An 18,469-nucleotide genomic window follows, 5' to 3' on the forward strand; every position below is an offset into this window, starting at 1 on the left:
ACTTCGACGCTCGGAGACCGAACGCTGACCCTGAAACGAAGGCGCTAAATTGAACCAGGAACTGGGAGGGGAAACCCCGTGGTAACCACGGTAACGGCGGCGTGGCGGGAGCTTTGCGCAGGCGCACTGCGTCCTCGCGTGGGCCTGCTTGGGGCTGAACTCCCCGGGCCGGGGCGACTCCGGGTGGGTGGGAGACCGACGGCGCGCGCCTGCGCAGTGGCGAGGGCGCTGGTGTGACCAAACGCACGTAGCGAGGGCTGCGGCCGTCCTTTTCCCGGCGCGCCGGCGCAGGCTGGGGCTTATAAAAGGGCTGACGGGCTCCCTCTGTCGCCCAGTCGCACCGCCAGCAGGCTGAGGGTAGCGGGGAGGTAGCCACCCGAGCGCAGGCGACGGGACCCGACAGGACCCACCGGACCCGAGCTGTCGCCGCCCTCACGCACGGCCCGCTGTCCAGGTGAGGCTCTCCTCGGGCCTTGGGGACCGACGCCGGCCTCCCCGCGGGCAGCGGGGGACCCCCTCGCCCTGGGCGGCGGGTGCTCTGCTGCCCTTTCCCACCGCCGCCCCCGGGTCTCTCCGAGGGGACTCGGCCCCGCACCCCCGAGGCCCAGCCTTCCCGCTGCTCGCCCGGCTTCCCTCGCCGCCCCCGTCCTGCCTCTGGCTAGGGCTGCTGCAGCTCCTGCCCCGCCCCAGGACTAGGACCTTCTTGAATGTTCCATCCCGGGCAGCCTGCCTCCCTGTTGACTTGTGTCGCGCGCGGTGCCTGGTCCTCCCTACAAAGCTGGGGGAAGGCGAGGGCGGGCGGGGGTCTGGGTGGCCACAGCGGCAGATGGTTAGCATGTGGCATCGGAGAAGGCTTGCGGCCAGGACTGAGGCACCCCGCCTTCTTCTTTTTAACTTTTGCAAAGTGAAGCTGGGAAGTGGGACCTACTCAAAAGTTAGGACTGAACTTGTCTGTGGCGCGTCGCGGTGCTGCCTCAGCAGTTAGACATAGCCCGGGGACGTGAGCTGCTGGAGAGAAGTTGCTGTCATCTACACAGCTGGGGAAGCTGGCTTCTTCCTTCCTCTTCAGCCCCGGGAATCATTTAAGGGCGCGTGAATCCGTCTCTCTCCCTCCCTTTCGTCCTTCTCTCCCCCTCCTCTCGTTCCGCTCACCCCCTGACCCTCCCCTTGTAGGGTCGAAAAGTCAGTCCATTTCAGTCAAACCTTCCGTGGTTGTGTGAGCATTTTGAGTTTTGTGATTGTTTTGTGTGTGTGTGTGTGTGTGTGTGTGTGTAGGTGTAGGGGGAGGAAGGATGGTACGATAAATAGGAGACTGAAGAGTGGAAACTTCATACAAATGCGGCTTTTAGAACGCTTACATCTTCAGAGGGCCGCACGGAATGAGGACTCTTGGGTGTTTGCACCGTTGGTTATAGGGCAGAGCCTCCCAAAGAGAGAAACGGAGAAGCTACTGTGTCCTCTTTTAGAACCTGGGGGGGAAAAATTGAAAGGAACTCGCCAGTTCTTTCGACTTAACTGTTCCTCTGAGAGCTGTGGCTCTTGGACTTTTCCTTGGAATGCGCTCTGGAGGGATGGACTAGCGGCTCCGTGAGCGGGGGAGGGGGGAGACGTGGCAGCAGTGTTCTTTCATGGACTCTTTGCCTTTTTTTTTTTTTTTAAGGTTGAGGGGGAAAAACGTATTTCCCTTCTCAGGTTTAAATGCAGCTTATGAATGGAGCTAGTCTTTTCCTAAAATAATCATGTTTAAAAAAGTCACGCCTGCTTAGTAGGAACATTGGAAAATAATTTTAAAATACATAAAAGGATTATTTGATTATTTCTATGGAGAAGATAGATTTTTAAGCAACAGGTAGTAAAAAAGCTGAAAGTGGCCACACTTGAATTTGTCTTGATTTGAAATATGAATAGCGGTGATTTCTTTTTTTCCTCTCAACCTCTGATTTTTTCTTTAACTTTGGGTTTTAGCCTGAATGTCATTTCAGAGCCTTAAATATGAATTTGAAGTTTTCCCTTTTTATTTCTGTAGGAAGCATGGATTTTTTTATTATTATTACTTTTAAAAGGTCATGACACTTTGATTTTGGAATATTGTGTCTGATGTTTTTTGAGGACAAATGCCTTTTGGATTTCCAGGCTAAGGAAGAGACTATTTCCATTGTTACACTGAGATGGGTTTTATTTTGAAATACTGGAATCAGGGACTGTGATATAAAAGAATTGGGCAGTTTGTCGATTGGTTACTCAGCTAGCAAAGTAGGTGAAAAGTAGACGCAACTTGTAATTATTATAAAAAATAAATATTGAAGGAAAAAGTTTTAGGTCAGCTGTGTATTACCATTGTTGCAGGTGAGCCTTATAGCTGTGGTAGAGATGCTATTATTTCTCTGTTGCTTCAACGTGAGTTATATATTGACAAGCAGCATGATTCATGGAGAAGCTAATTAGAAACATTTGCGTTGATGCCAGGTATGTGGTAGGAATTGGGAAAGCCGTGAAGTTTGTGAACCTTAGTTTCTATGGAAGGAATGCTTTGTTTTTAATAAATGACTAACCTGGGGTGTAATTATTGTTCTTAGACTAATCCGTGAGGTCCAGAATGGTTTTCAAACTATTTTGAGGCCATGAAACCCCTTGAAAGCCCTCAGGAAAGTGGGGGCCTAAATCAGGAAATACAAATATATGTATTTATATATAATTTTGTAAACCATTTTGTTTTGTTTTTGTTTTTCGAGACAGAGTTTCTCTGTAGCTTTGGAGCCTGTCCTGGAACTAGCTCTTGTAGACCAGGCTGGTCTCGAACTCACAGAGATCCGCCTGTCTCTGCCTCCTGAGTACTGGGATTAAAGGCGTGCGCCACCACCGCCCGGCTAATTTTATATACCATTTCATGCTCCCATCCATTAACTCTACTATAAGAATTTCTAAAAAATAAAAGTTGTGAAGCTACTACTCAAGAATATCTAGGCTTCTTGAGGCAGACTTTCTTAATTATTTCAGAAAGTTGAGTTGAGATGTCAACTTCATTCAAGTATGTAGATGGTTCTAATAAACTTTTGCTGAAAGTGCTTTTAACAAAATAAGTTTTTAGAATTGTTGAATTGCTGTATTGTAAGTCAGTAAAAGTATGTCATATCTTGTCCTTCCTCTCCCCCAATATTGTAACGCTTTGAAGGTGGAATAAGCATGAAGAGAAGTAACTTGAATGGTTTTTGGCATTTAATTTTTATTGTCTTTTTGTGGTAAGATCTTAAATCTTACAATTAAACCATCTGTGGCACGTGTGTATAAACATGCATATGTGAGACAAGCCAGATAAAATGGGTGCTTACATATGTGAAATCAGTTCAAACGTGTGTGCATAGTCAGTGAAATGTTCTTATATAAATTTGGGCTATTCTGTCATTAGTTTTCTTTTAGCTACATAGATATTATGCCTGAATAAAAACCTTAAAAAATAAAAAAGAGTCTCAGAAGTTTTGAGGCAAATTCCTTTTCTTGTCTTCATTTGGACAAGAAATGGTATATAAAATTAGCCGGGCGGTGGTGGCGCACGCCTTTAATCCCAGTACTCAGGAGGCAGAATGACTATTGGTATATTTGGCTGAATGTTGGCTAAAAATACAGTACTAAGATTCATGCTTCTTACATAACTATCATCAGAATAAATTCTGCCTTAGATTTCTTCTGCTTCCTGTTTTTATAAATGTGTCCATGTTTTGGTGGCTTACAGTTTTCTTAGTAATAGTAAATCAAATTAATATATCATCCTTCTGGTAATGTACATTTGAACAGTTATAAATAATATAAAGGGAAGAATTTAATTCCGTGCTTGTTTCATTTGTTTGGATGGTTGTATAACTTTAACTGGTTTTGTTTTCATCTCTGTAATTATTGTTTTAAAGAAAGAGTCTCACAATGGTAGCCCTGGTTGACCTGGAACTCCTCAGACTAAAAAGATCTGCCTGTGTCTGCCTCTCAAACGCTGGGATTAAAGACATATGCCACCATGCCCAGCCTTGTATTCGTCATTTTTCTGTTGTTATGGCAAAATGCTCAAGGCTGGATAATACAAAAAGAAAAGACTTCATGAATCTGGAAGTCTTACAAACGTGGCTCTGACTTCTGCATCAGCTCTGGGGATGGCCTCACAGAAGATGGCTTCACAATGGTAAGAGTGTATCTGAAAGTAATCATCAGATAAGGGATGCACCCTTAGAAGGGATAACGCTGCTTCAGAGTGCATCCATTCTCTGAAGAGGAGACTATTAGGGAAAGTGAACTGCACCCCTGCATCTATCTGGTTTCCCTTCTTATCTGATGATTAGTAATTTAACCGCTTCGGTAGACCCTTCTGAGGATGGTGTTCCCAGGGACTTGACCTCCTATTAGTCCCCACCTCTTACAAGTTCTACCACTGGGGCTGGACAGATGGCTCAGTGGTTAAGAGCACTTGCCACTCTTGCAGAAGACCTGAGTTTGATTGCCAACACCCACATGGGGGCTCACAGTTGTCAGTTACTGCGGTTCTAGAGGATCTTATGCACACTCTTTTGAACCTTGAGGATACCAGGCATGTATGTGTTACACATACATACATGTGGCCAGAATACATATAAACATTTTTAAATCTTTTTATTACATTTTAAAAATCTTAATAGCAAAAGAAAAACTTTAAAAGTTTTACCATTTGGGTGATGAGATAGCTCAGTAAAGACACTTTTCACCAAGCCTGGAAACCTGAGTTCAAGCCTCAGGACCCACTTACTAGGAGAAAGACCTGACTCCTGATAGTTGACCTCTGTACCTCCTACGTGTGTATTGTGGCATGTGTACACCCTTGCACTCCCACTCCCCTTCTACAGCCACGCTGGGAGACTAAACTTCCAACACATGAACCTTTGCGGTATAAAGCCATATCCAAACCATAGAATCAATAATTGTACTGGGTGCTAAAATAATTTAGAAAGTGTTCCAGAAAATATTTTTTATTTTTGAGATACTCTTATCATGATGTAGCTCTGACTGTCCTGGAAATCACTGTAGTTTTATATACACATATGTAATTTGTCTCTACTCCTAGTGTCTCCTTCCTCTATTCTGGGGATTGAACCAGAGTTTTGTGCCTGCTAAGCAAGTACTTTTTCCACTGAGCCACATTCCCTGTGCCTTCGAACTTCACTTTTAAGGAAATTCTGAGAGGTACTTTGATGATCAGCTCCATTTTACAAATAAAAGATTCAAAAAGGTCTCACTTGGTTAAGTGCAGCGCTAGGATGCGGGTTGTCCATTCTCTTGACTCACGTTTCATATTACTCTGTCCTCGATAACCAGCCTGACTGACTGGGGTAATGAAATAATTTCAACGTTGAACTAGAGGTCTTAATTGTCATAGACTCAATCATTATTTAATTTTTAAAAAAATGGTGTTGGTAGGTATCAGATTTAATGCCCTGTACGTGACAGGCAAAAAGTTTACTTCTGAGGTACATCCCCAGCTTGATGATCATATTTAAATTGTTCATAGCCTGGGGGAAAATCAGTAGTTGCAGAAAGTGTCTCATAGAACATGGAAGCTTTTCACCTGCCAACACGATACCGTTGTTTCCCTTCACATTAAAAATGAGTAAATAAAATTCTGGATGAAGTTACATATTTGGAGTCATTCACATCTTTTGCAACTGAGTTCATTTTCTTTTATTCTAGTATATGTGATCTTTTAAAAAGATTTATTATGTTTATTGAATGTATGAGGGTGTTTTACCTATACATATATCTTTGTGTGCTATCCTTGCAGAGGCTAGAAAAGGCAGCGGGGTCAGAACCCTTGGAAGTGGAGTTACAGAGCCACCATAGGAGTGCTAGAATCAAACCCTGGTCTTCTGTAAGAGCAGTATGCTTCGAGCTGCTGAACTGTGTGTTCAGCACTAGTGTATGTGATCTTAAATTAGTATGCCTTTCCCCATCTTGGGAACTTAATAAAGGTGTTGGAAAAGAGGGAACTGAAAGCTAGGAAGAGAAGAGGTAGGCCAGTCTAAAGAAAATTTAAGACCGGTAATCCCAGCACTCCAGAGGCAGAGGCCGAGTATCTCAAGTTTAAGGCCAGTCTCGGCTACATTGTGAAACCCTACTTCAAACAAAACAAAACACCCAAAGGCACTTTTGTAGGATAGCCTTGAGAGAGATGAAGTTTGGTGAAGTGTACCTGGGCTTTGAAGCCGGAACCCATTTATTAAGAGGAATAGAGGGGATTTGTACTCTGCAGTTACTTGCCCATCTTCTCACAGAATCAGTTATGTCCAGAGATGAGAGTACAAAACCTTTTGTATTGGGAAAATATTTGAGTAATAGGACGCACATATAGGAATTTGTCCCTCTGGGATGCAGACTGTGTTAAGGCATATACTGAGATGAACTAGTGTTGGATTTTAGAGACACTGTCTTGAAGGTGTCTTTGATTCTGTGTTTTGATAGGTAAACATTTGTTATGCAATGCTATGTGTTGATTACTGTGCTGAAAGAATTATAATCTCTAGTTTGAAATAGAATGGAAAACAGTTACATGTATTTAGATGTCTGTTTGAGAAATGTCTAGTAAATATGAATTCATTTTAAATAGGCTGAAGACTTCTCTTTTACTCTTAATTTTATGTTAATTGGACTTTCATATCCAGTTCTCTAAAATCAAGAATCTATAGTGTTTGTAAACCCTACTTGATGAATTTAGGGCTCCAAACAGGACTTACCATGTTGACCTTTGTTTTTGCTCCTTTGATCAAATAAATCCCCTCACAGTTTTTAATTGGGGGTGGGGGTTGAGACAGAGTTTCACTGTATAGCCCTGGAACCACGTGACTGTCCTGGAACTCTGTAGACCAGGTTGGCCTTGAACTCACAGATATCCCCCTGCCTCTGCCTCCTGAGTGTTGAGATGAAAGATGTGTGTGTGCCACTGCCTGGCACCTCATGTTTTTTTAACTTAGAAAATTTTTTTGATATTGTAATATAATTACAACATTTCTCGTTCCTCCATCCAAATCCTCCCACATATTCCTTGTATTTCAAATTCATAGTCTCTTCTTTTCATCAATTGTCATTGCTTGTGTGTGTTTTCAGGGCTGACCACTTAGTATTGGATAACCAACTGATGTGCTCTTCCCTGGGAAAGACATTTCTCTTGCTCCCAGCATTTCTTAGTTGCCTATAGCTCTTTATGTAGGGCTTCCCCATATCCTGTCCCTCGGTGTTGTCCTTGCTCAGATCACATTTGGGTAAGTCATATTGATTGAGAGTTGTGGGGGTACCTTCTGACTATCTTCACTAGGAGATGGTCTCACAGCAAATTCCCTGATCCTCTGACTCTTACAATCTTTCTGACCCTCTTGGGCAATGTTCCCTGAGCCTTAGATGCAGGAGTGATTTTTTGAGATATCGACTGGAACTGGGATCCACAACTCTGCTTTGATTGGTTGTGGTTTTCTGTAATGGTCTTTGTCTGTTGCTAAGAGAACTTTCCTTGATGAGGGGTGAAAACTATACTTATCTGTGGGTATAAAAGGACAGATATTAAAAGATTGGTGTTAGGGATAATGCCTATTTAATGATGAAGTGGTTATAGATTGTCCTTCAGTATCTGTGACATGAATTCCTCCATTCATATTTTTTAAATCTACACAAGATTTTACTCATTCAAGGCTAGCAAGATGGCTCTCAGCAGGATAAGGAACTTGCTACCAACTCCAGTGACCTAAGTTGTATCCCCTGATCCACATGGTGGAAGAAGAACCAACTTCAGGCTGTTCTTTGACCTTCACACATATGCCATGGGGACATTTGGGTCATTTTCTGTGTTTTGTGAGCTTTTGTGTAAATGTCTTTGTAGAGGCATATACTCCCCCGTCCCCCAGTTAATATCTAGGAGCAGAATAACTAGAACATAAATAAGGAAATAGTCCCCTTTCTCCAAGTTGTTGGCTTGTCTTTTTTTTTTTTAACAGTATGCTTTAAGAGGTAAGAATTAGCACTATTCTCAGACAACATATCTAAGTAAAAGATCTGAAAGATAATTTTAAAAAGCTCTAGAAGGTTTGTGCCTCCACCTGGGAGGGAGAGGCAGGAAGATTCAGTTTCAAGGTCATTGTCTGCTACACGATGAGCTTGAGGTTGGCCTGGGCTACATGTGATCTTGTTTCAAAAAGCAAAGTCCTCCAAATGAGTGCATTCAGCAAGTTTACAGGATAGAAAGTCAATATACAATGGTCAATTGTATTTCTACTTAACTGGTACTGAACAACTGGTAATTAAATGAAAAATTACCATCTTAATAGCACCAGAAACTTACAACTTCACAATTTTGAATTGTACATGATTCTATAGTGAGTAAATGATTCATAATGTGAGTATGTTGAAAATTACAAAACTCTGGTTGTACCATCTTCATGGATTGGAAAACTGAGTATTATCAGATGCTAATTCTTCCCAAACCAGCCCATATCCCAGAAGTATACTTAACAGCAGCTGATAAGCTGCTTCTGAAGTTGATGGGAAAGTGAAAAGCCTTGAAAAGAGCTACCATACTCCAGACAGTATGGCATTAGAAAAAGATACAGTCAGTGAACAAAACAGAGTTCGCACACAAACATGGCCAGTTACATTTAAAACAAACAACAACAAAAAACCCAAGAATTCTGAGACAAAGTCACAGACCAGATTGCCTTGAACTCAAAATTCTTCCGTCTCAGCTGCTTGGATGTTACCATATTCAGTTTAGTTCATTTTGGCCAGCTAAAAAGTAAATCTATATACTCAAAATGGGGGTGGGGGAGGGTAGTCTTAGTATGTAGGGTTTTTTGTTTTGTTTTTTGAGACAGGGTCTTATTGTATAGTTCAGACTGGCAACTTTGGACTCTGTAGATTCAGGTGAGCCTTGAACTCAAGTCTACTGATTCAGTCTTTTGAGTGCAAGGACTATTGGTTCTCTTTGCTTATTTACTGATGTTTTGTTGTTTTGAGACAAGATCTCAACTGTGTAGCTCTAGCTGGCCCATAATTCACTATGTAGACCAGGTTGGCCCCAAACTCTTGCCTCTACCTCCTGGTGTGAGATTTCAGGTATATGCCACCAACCTGGCATCTTGGTTTTATCTGTAAGAGAAATTTTAGAAAACTATATTTGTGTACAGCAGGATCCATAAGCAATGTCAAACATTGCATGCATAATTTAATGTATCTTTCTTTCTACAACCTCTTTCTACTCTCTGCTCCCTCTTAAAATATAGTCTGCATCTCATTTCTAGTGATCTTTGAGTTGAGGTGGCCCCTTTTCCACTTCTCCAAGTCTTTTTCTTTTCCACGTCCCTCAAAACACCTTGGTAACAAATCCAGCTATAGGTCTTGTCCCACCTTTGGCATTTCTTAAGTCTCTTCTGTGTGCCTGACACCATCCTTAGTTGAAATTATTTGGGGTTGTTATTATTTTTATAAGCCTAAGACATTTTAAAAATTATTTTGCTTCATGTGTCAGTGTTTTGCTTGATTGTACATCTGTACATCATATGTGTAGTGTCTGAAAAAGCCAGAAGAGGGTGTTGGATCCCCTGGGACTGGAGTTACAGATGACAAGTGGTCATATGGATGCTGGGAATCAGGCCCAGGTCCTCTGGAAGAGCAGCCAGTGCTGTTAACTGCTGGATTACCTCTCTACCCCTGAAATACTGCTTTTTTAATTACTTGATGGTGGTCACTTTTAGCCTCATGTTTTATCACCTTGCTTATTCTCTTTCCTATTAAAAGACCACCAAATAAAGTAGACATTATTGATGAATCTTATTAACTTAGAATGCTCATAATATTACTTATAATGACATTTTTAGGCTCTCTATCCTGGAGAAAGAACTCTGGCTTTTTTTCTACATTAAGAAAAGCATGTTCTGAGACAAGATATACACACAAACTCACGCTCCCTTATGCTGGTTTGGAACTCATAATCTTACTGCTTTAGTCTCTTGAATACTTGAATTTTAGGTGTGTGGCACCACACATGAAAGGAAATGCCTATGTGTTTCTAAGGTGCTTGAAACAATTAAAAAAAAATCTATTGTTGAGTTTAAAACAGGCATCTAAGCCAGATGTGGTGGATACCCCTTTAATCCCAGCATTCAGGCAGATACAGGTGGATCTCCGTGAGTTCAAGGCCAGCATGGTCTATACAGCGAATTCCAGGACAGCCAGGGCTACTTAGAAAGACCCTGTCTCACCAGGCGGTGGTGGCGCACGCCTTTAATCCCAGCACATGGGAGGCAGAGGCAGGTGGATCTCTTGAGTTTGAGGCCAGCCTGGTCTACAGAGCGAGTTCAGGACAGTCTCCAAAGCTACACGGAGAAACCCTGTCTTGAAACCAAACAACAACAATAAAAAACAAAAACAAAAAAAGACACAAAAAACCAGAAAGACTCTCTCTAAAATAAATAAAATAGGATGTCTAAAAGTCAAGAACAATAAAATTTTAATAGTAATTCCTACATTTTTTATTAAAAATCTGATCATAGCATTAAAACAATTGTCCAAGCATGATGGAAATTTATAGAATAAAGTTAAAGACAAATGGCAGTTTGATGTGGGATTAGAAGGAAGATTAGAAATTTAGCTAGTTCTTTTAGTAATTGCTTAGTTGTTTTAGAAAACATGTCCTGTTTGAATGGGAAAGCATGTCAAGTCCAGTTACGCAGCACATTGTAGTAGCCATCGTTAGGAACCAGTGTTGGTGTTGGTTGTGAACTGTACAAGATTAAAGGTGAACACAGAAGCCAGGAGAAAAAGCAGTGTGAGAACTGCGGGAGCATTCTAAAAGCTTTGAAGCCAGTATGGGAGGCGTGGAGAGATCTCAAAGGAGCCTCGTGGAAAATTCTTAATGTCAGGCAAAGTTTAGATTAGAATATCAAACGTTCTTTCATCTCCATTAAGATTTGGGTGATGTGTCTGGGAAAAAGGAATTTTCTTAAAATGTTGCAACTTTTTTAGGAGAAAAACAAGAGACTGAAAGGATAATAAAGTATCTGCCCGATCCCCTGTTCCAGTAATCCATCAAATAACGTGTACTTGAAACTCAATGAATGCTTATTATAACAGTGTAAATGTCTACAGCGTAGTAGAACTATTTCAAAACCTGTTCCTAGGTTTGATTGACTTGATGTGTGGGGCTGGACTTGCCTGGAAGAAGCACGACAGAAAAGTTAAGTGTTAGTAGATAGCAATGTATTTTTATCCAGGCCTACCTGAGAAAGTGTCTTCCAGTAAGGGTGCTTCTGCTGTTTTCCCACACACAGTTTAAAATATAACATTCACAGTAAACATATGTATGTTACAGGATTGTATGATGAAAATTCACGAACGTACTGTCTAACCAGTAATCGCCTCCTTTTCTTTTTTTTTTTTTAAATTATTACTTTTTTTTTAAATTTATTTATTATGTACACAGTGTTCAGCCTCCATGCCTGCAGGCCAGAAGAGGGCACCAGATCTCATTACAGATGGTTGTGAGCCACCATGTGGTTGCTGGGAATTGAACTCAGGACCTCCGGAAGAGCAGTCAGTGCTCTTAACCTCTGAGCCATCTCTCCAGCCCTCCTTTTCTTTTTTGACCCGTGGTTTTGCTATGTAGCTTAGACTGGCCTAGAACTCATTGTGTAACCCAGGCTGTTCTCAGATTTGCAGTCTCCCTGCTTTAGCCTTGTAAGTGTTGCAATTACATGTCTGCACTGCTGCATCAGGTTCATAAATTATTTTCAAGAAATTATTTTTATTGCTACAGTACCAAGTTTATCTTGGCAGCTGTGATCTTCTTGGGCCTTCTGTTCTGTTTTCTTCCCCTTCTGTCCCTTGTATCTTCTCTCCCTCTCATGTCTTCTCAGGAATCCTGGGACTTAGTTTTTCCTTTTAAGAGATTACCTTCAGTACTCCAGAAGAGGAGTGGGGGAATGTCTGGGAATTCAAGGCCAGCTTGGACTGCATAGTTAGACCCTGTCTCAAAAAACCCAAATCTATAAATATTACAAAATGAAAGCGATTACAAATATGTTGGCTCATTTAAATTCTGTTCCATGCTTGAAGATTTAGAACAGAAGACAATTTTATCTCTCACTTTTTCTTAATGCTGTATTATCTCTTGGGAAGCTTGACTCTATTCTATAGTGATTTGCTTTTGCAGATTTGAAGGGTAGAAATAAATGGAAGTAAGGCATCATAATTAAGAAAATCATCATTCTTTTTTCAAAAACCTGTGATTAATAAAACTATGTCTATTAACATGCCACTTAGGTTGTTCAGGGAATGTGGGTAAATGAGATATAGTTTTGAAACAACCATTCTGTAGAGTGATCTGTTTTTCTGAAAGATAAATTGAAGTATAAAACCCATTTTAAAGAAAGAGGCCTGTTTTTGTGATCTCAATGTTTTCCTGTACCCAGTTGCTCTCAAAGTATTGCCATCAGACCAGCAATGTCTGCAGCACCTGGATATGCGTACAGGTTAACCTGCCTATCTCAGACTTTTAGATGGTTCTGATACGGCAGTTTGAGGACCATAGCTATAGAACAACAATTAGATTGTCTTGTTAGTTGTTGGAGTAATGATATATAGACGTGACTTTATATTGCAAATGGTAAAATCCAATTTAAAGTAGACTGGAAAAAAATTTATAAAAGAGGCTCCCTTGGGTGTACTGGGAAGTTAGTGATTAGGGTATCTCACTGATTCAGCATTCCAGTTGTAAAGAATAAGAGACCCTGTGGCTAGAAATACTTGATTTTATGATATTACTTTGCCTTTATAGGTTGGATACATCCTTCAGAACTAGGAAAAATAGTCATAGGTCTGACCCCAGTTCACGTGTGAGTTAAACAATTCCATGAAGACCTGCTTTCTCCCATTTACAAGCCCATTCCTTAACCATTATGTTCATGAGGTGAGGGTCAGTGCTCTGGGTTATGTGTCTTTTTCTAGGAAGAAGGAGAATGGGCAGGCATGCCACTAGGATACTGTAGTTCACTACTTCATATCGTAGTTGGTTTGCTGTAGACTTACGCTCTTAAGTCTATGGAAAACATAGATAAGTGACAAGGTGGTTCAGTGTGTAAAGCACTCGCCACACAGCCGAGGACCTGAGGTGGAGCCCAGGATCCTTGTCAACGTTGTCCTCTGACCTCCACATGTGTGCACTCCTACACATGCATCATATATACATACAATAACAAAATATGCAGAGATGTATGGAAAAGTTACCCAGTGTTTTCCTACATCCTCATTAATTTCTTCTGCATATCTTCTTTCATAGTTACAAATAGCTATGTTGTATTGTTACATATAGCTATGTTATATTGTTAGTTTTTTTTCCCTTTTGTTTTGCTTGAGACACTTTCTCTTTATAACACAGATTGGATTTGAGCTGCTGATTTTTCTACCTTAGCCTCTTAAGTTCTGGGATTACAAATGTACAAGTTTGAACATGTTTTTGTTAAGCATAGTTTCTTATTTTGAATTTCCAATTTCTTTATCCATTTACCTATTAGCATCTTTTTAGTCTGGACTCCTTAGTAGAATTTTAAAAAAGCTTATTTAAATTTTTCATTTATTGCACTTTACTTTGTGTGCCTGTATGTGTGTGTGCCGTTGTGCTCCTCTGGAGGTCAGAAGACAACTTGGAGACACTTTTGTTCTTCTACCGTGTGGGTCCTGAGAAGTGAACTCAGGTCTTCAGGCTGGTGCAGCCGTTACCCACTAGGCTACTTCAGTCCCCATACAAACCTATTCATTTTATACCATTTTGATGTTTTCTCTCTCCTTTCTCCACCACTCTCCGTGTGTCCCTGCGTGTGTGTGTGTCCCTGCGTGTGTGTCTGCAAGTGTGTATAAAGACGAGTGTATAAAGGTCAGAGGATAACCCCAGGTGTCAATTTTACCTTCCACCTTGCTTGTAACCTGACCTCTGTTTGCTGTTGCGTATACAGACTAGCTACTCTATAAGTTTCCTGGGATTCTCCTGTTTTTGTATCCTATCTCTGCGCAAGAACACTGGGATTACAGGTGCCAGTTCTGGGAACAAACCTAGGTCCTCATGCTGTCCACTGAATTGTTTCCCCAGCCTTGTTTTCTGATATTTAAAAAACAAGTGAGTGTATGTGTGCATGCACATGCTTGTAAGTACAGGTGCCTGGGGAGGCCAGAGAATTCAGATTCTGCTCTTAGAGAACCTGAATTCGGTTTCAGCACCCACACTGGGTACCTCATAACTCCAGCTCCGGTACATACTTGAAACACCTGTGCCATCCCTCTAGCCCCTTATTACTGTAACTAGTCTCACTGTGTAGACAGGGATGGCCTTGAACTCACAGAGCTTTGCCTGCCCCTGCACCACCACACCTAGCTCCTTTCATTTTTTTCTTCATATTATTAGTGCTTTGAGATTTTATATAGATGCTGCAGTTATTGAAAGTATAAAAGTTCAGGGCTGAAGAGATGACTCAGGACTGCAGAGTATTTCCAGAGACATTGTAAATTCTAGTTTCCTGTGGTATGATGCCCTCTTCTGGCCTCTGCAGGCACTGCACACAGGTGCTACACAGACACAGGCAAAAGACCTGTACACATACAATAAAAATAAGAGGGGTAGGGCCTGGAGAGATGGTTCAGCAATTTATTGCATTTGATACTGTTACAGGGGTCTAGGGTTTGATTCCCAGCATCCACATGGTGGCTCAAAATCCTCCATAAATCCAGTTTTAAGGACTCTGAACTCCTTCTGGCTTCTGAGGGCACCATGTGTACATGTGGTGCACGTATATACATGCAGGGGAAGACACCCATACACTTAAAAGGAAGAGTTTAAAAAAACAGTTACTGGAAGGAAAATACCATTTTAAAGCTGCATTTTAGTTATTTCTGTAAGCTAATGGTTCTTGATTTATTGTGAGGTTTAACAATAATGGCAGGGAACAAAGAACCTTTAATAACACTTTATTTTATTAATTAAAAAGATCTTATGATAGATCTAAACTTTATCATGAGTTAAAAATTTATACAGTACTTATGATTAGCCTTCTTAATATAATCAAAGCATGTGTAATTTTTTCTGGAAAAGGCATTTACTCATTAAGAAAATTATGGCAGAAATCTGATTAAATACAGAAAATTCTAGACTCTTCAGGCAGCCTGGTGTTTTGAAAAAGCCTTGTGCTTTGGCAGGAGCCCAAGAGAGGAAGTGCTTGCATCTGCTACATTCTAGAAGCTTTCCCCAGATCACTGTAAGGCAGCCAAGAAAACTGTATTTCACTACTGTGTGGTTCTGGAAGGATCTGGAAATTTGAAGCAAACTTGAGGGAGGAAATATAGAAGTTCTTCCAGGATGCCATTTTATTGTGGTGATCTGTTTTTATTGGGTTTAACTTAAGAGTGAAGGTGAAGGTACTTTTCAGCTTTTATTAAATAGGGGGTTTCAGTTAGGCCTCTGAAAAGCCTGTTGGTTTAGACAGATTCACATAGGAAAGATGGAGAAATGCCGACAAGAATTAGGTTGGCAAGTCAGCCTAGTCAATAGGAACCTGCTTCTGAAGCAAGTTGAACTGTAGTGGTGCTGCACTGCTGTAAGCAGCAAGAAAGCCCGTGAGGAGGAAGGGTGCTAGGGCAGTTGGTGAAAGCCAGGCAGAGCCTTTCAGTAGTTGCTTAATACCCTCTTCATCAAGAGCAGTCCTCACTAGAAAAGACTGCTTCCAGGGACAGTGGAGAAGGACAGAAGGCAGGGGTGGCAGGAAGCTCTGTGGTTAAAGGACTGTGAGGGCCAGAGTTCAGACCCCCAGAATGCAGACATTATGCCACGTGGTGTGAGAGTCTGCCTGTGATTCCAGCCTTAGATGGCAAAGACCTGATCTATAGAGCAAGCTGGCTAGAGACTAGCTGTGTGAGTGAGCTCTGGGTTTGGTTGAAAGAACCTGCCTCAATAATGTAGAAGGGTGGTTAGGGAGGTTCCAGATGTCAACCTCAGACTGTACATGTGTACCACACACAAAGGAATGGAAAAAGAAAAAAGGGGGTGTGCTTTTCTACAGGGTTGAAATTAGGGGAAAATCACAGCAGTGTACTAACTAGGCTTTGAGAGTTTTTGTTTTTTAAACATAGAACATAGTAGTAAGAGAAGTTAGCCCATCTTAAGAACAGAAACAGAATGAGTTAAAGGACAGCCAGTGCTGGGGAGAGGTGGGGGGAATGGCTAAAGAGCTCTGAATATTTTTTTCTTTTAAGCCATTTCTGACATTTTAAAAATATATTGGTGATGTTTAAAGTATATTTTTTGTTGTGAAAATTTATGTCACAACATAATATCTAGTCAAAGGGAAAAGTATTTTCCATTTTGTATAAAAAGCCTCAGCTGTTAAGAACACTTTTTGCTTTTCTAGAGGATCTGAGTTCTGCTCCCAGCATCCATATCTATTGGCTTACAACTGCCTGTAACTTCAGTTCTGGGGTTCTAGGGCATCTGATTCCTCTGACCTGCAAGGACACCCATACTTGTGTGCACAACTACACAGTGTGTACACATATAATTAAGAATAATAAAAGTAAATCTTAAAACCCACAGCTCTTAATTGCTCTACTTAAAATAGTAACAGGAAAACAAATGTGTTGAAGTTTTTCTAAGATCATAAATTAGCTGTTATTAAATTGATTTATTAAAAATCGCCATCAATTCTAGCCTGGAGACTAACTGCTTTGCTGTTTTTATAGGTGTGTGAACCCATGAAGTCTTCCAAGATGATCTGGTGTGTTTTAATGATAGGGGTTCTACTTCCTCAGTCTTCAGCCCATCCAGGCTTCTTTACTTCAATTGGTAAGTCTTTACTATTTATAACTTAATGGGTTTTACATTTTTAAATTTACCAGAAAAAAACAAATGCATTATATTCCTGAAGACTGACCTTGGTTTACAAACCCTTTACCTATCTAAACAGGCAGTTTAAAAAAATCAGTTATGTCTGTCTGCTTTTCTTCTTTACAATTTTTTAAAACAATGTTTTATTGGGTACACTAAAGAGTGCAGTGCCTGGGCAGTAACTAGAGTACTGCCTGACTTGGTTTCCTTTAAATTAATTCTTCCTGATTACAAAAATTAAATGTTTTATGCTTAGAAACTTAGGAAAAACATACCAAAGAGTTATTGATAGTTAGGTATGGCAGCACATGACTTTAATACCAGGACTGGGTGGAGGCAGAGGCAGAGGCAGGTGGATCTCTGAGTTTGAAGCCAAGCCTGATCTACATACTGACAACCAGGCCAGCCAAGGCTACATAGTGAGACCCTGTTTCAAAACACACACACACAAAAAGCAATAATCTCCACACAAAATTAATGCAGATACATACCATTTTAATGCACAGATATACAGTTATTCTGCACATTACTTTCTTTTTCTTTCTTTTTTTTTAGAATTTTTGAGATAGGGTTTCTCTGTATAGTCCTGGCTGTCCTGGAATTTACTTTGTAGATCAAGCTGGCCTCAAACTCACAGAGATGTATCTGCCTCTGCCTCCCAAGTGCCGGGACTAACGGTGTGTGCCACAACCCCTGGCCTGCACATTACTTTCTTACCTGCTTTTACTTCACTTAATTAAATATGTTAATTTTTTCCACAACATAATTTTGAAAAATACTATAAAAATAGCTTGTGGAAGGTGGGCAGTGGTGGTACACTCCTTTAACCCCAGGACTCGGAAGGCAGAGGCAGGTGAGTTCAAAGCTAGCGTAATCTACACAGATTGTGTTCCAGAACAGCCCAGAGCAACACAGAGAAACCTTGTGCCAAACAAAGTATGTGGATTAAAGCGGGGTCTCTGTGTGTAGTGGGACTCTAACAGAGCAAGCACACAGACGGTAAGAGCTCCCGTTCTTTCTTGTTCTCAGAGCAGACCTGAAAGTTTGAGCTGTGTCTGTCTATACTTTCCTCTCTGTATACTTCATGTGTGTAATGAAGTGTTAAGTGAGATGTTTCCCTTCTTTCTGTCGACGATTTTGACCCTTTTAAAATTGTAGAACTAAAACAGAAGTGTAGACATTTCTTAACACTTGATTTCAGTATATAAAATGAAGAGCCCTCTTAATCTTTAAAAATAAAAATTTTAAAACATTTTTGCAACTTTTTCAAGTGTGGTTTGTATTTTTTTTTATCAAAAATTTGATCCTGACTAGTCTTAAACACAAAAGATGAGGTATAAAAGCAGAAGACAATAAAGAAAAAAACAGTAATTCTTAGAAAGTAGTGTTATTTGTTAATATAAGTTTGTAAATGAAAACACCACTTCCCAAAATAGTCTAAGTTGACAAAATTTATTAGTTACAAAAGCTAGAACTAGAACTCATGATTAGATTTTTATTTGGATTAATTTGGTTTATCTGGTAAAGAAAGAAAAAGGAGGGAAAATGATCTTT

General features: G+C 40.7%; 1 protein-coding gene across 2 annotated transcripts in view; it reads left to right on the forward strand.

Moving 5' to 3' along the window:
• The first annotated feature begins 232 nt into the window (after positions 1–232).
• The window catches only part of P4ha1 (prolyl 4-hydroxylase subunit alpha 1), a 55,806-nt gene continuing 37,569 nt past the window's right edge, over positions 233–18,469 (forward strand). The window contains exons 1-2 of one of the 2 annotated variants that reach the window (XM_057751448.1): positions 233–454; positions 16,771–16,873. In XM_057751448.1, the coding sequence (XP_057607431.1) occupies positions 16,783–16,873 (91 nt within the window). In that variant the 5' untranslated portion in view covers positions 233–454; positions 16,771–16,782. The remainder of the gene's footprint in view (positions 455–16,770; positions 16,874–18,469) is intronic. The other variant, XM_057751449.1, reaches the window with a different exon arrangement.

This window comes from Chionomys nivalis, chromosome 19, assembly GCF_950005125.1.
Source record: "Chionomys nivalis chromosome 19, mChiNiv1.1, whole genome shotgun sequence".
In the NCBI taxonomy this organism is placed as follows: Eukaryota; Metazoa; Chordata; class Mammalia; order Rodentia; family Cricetidae; genus Chionomys; species Chionomys nivalis.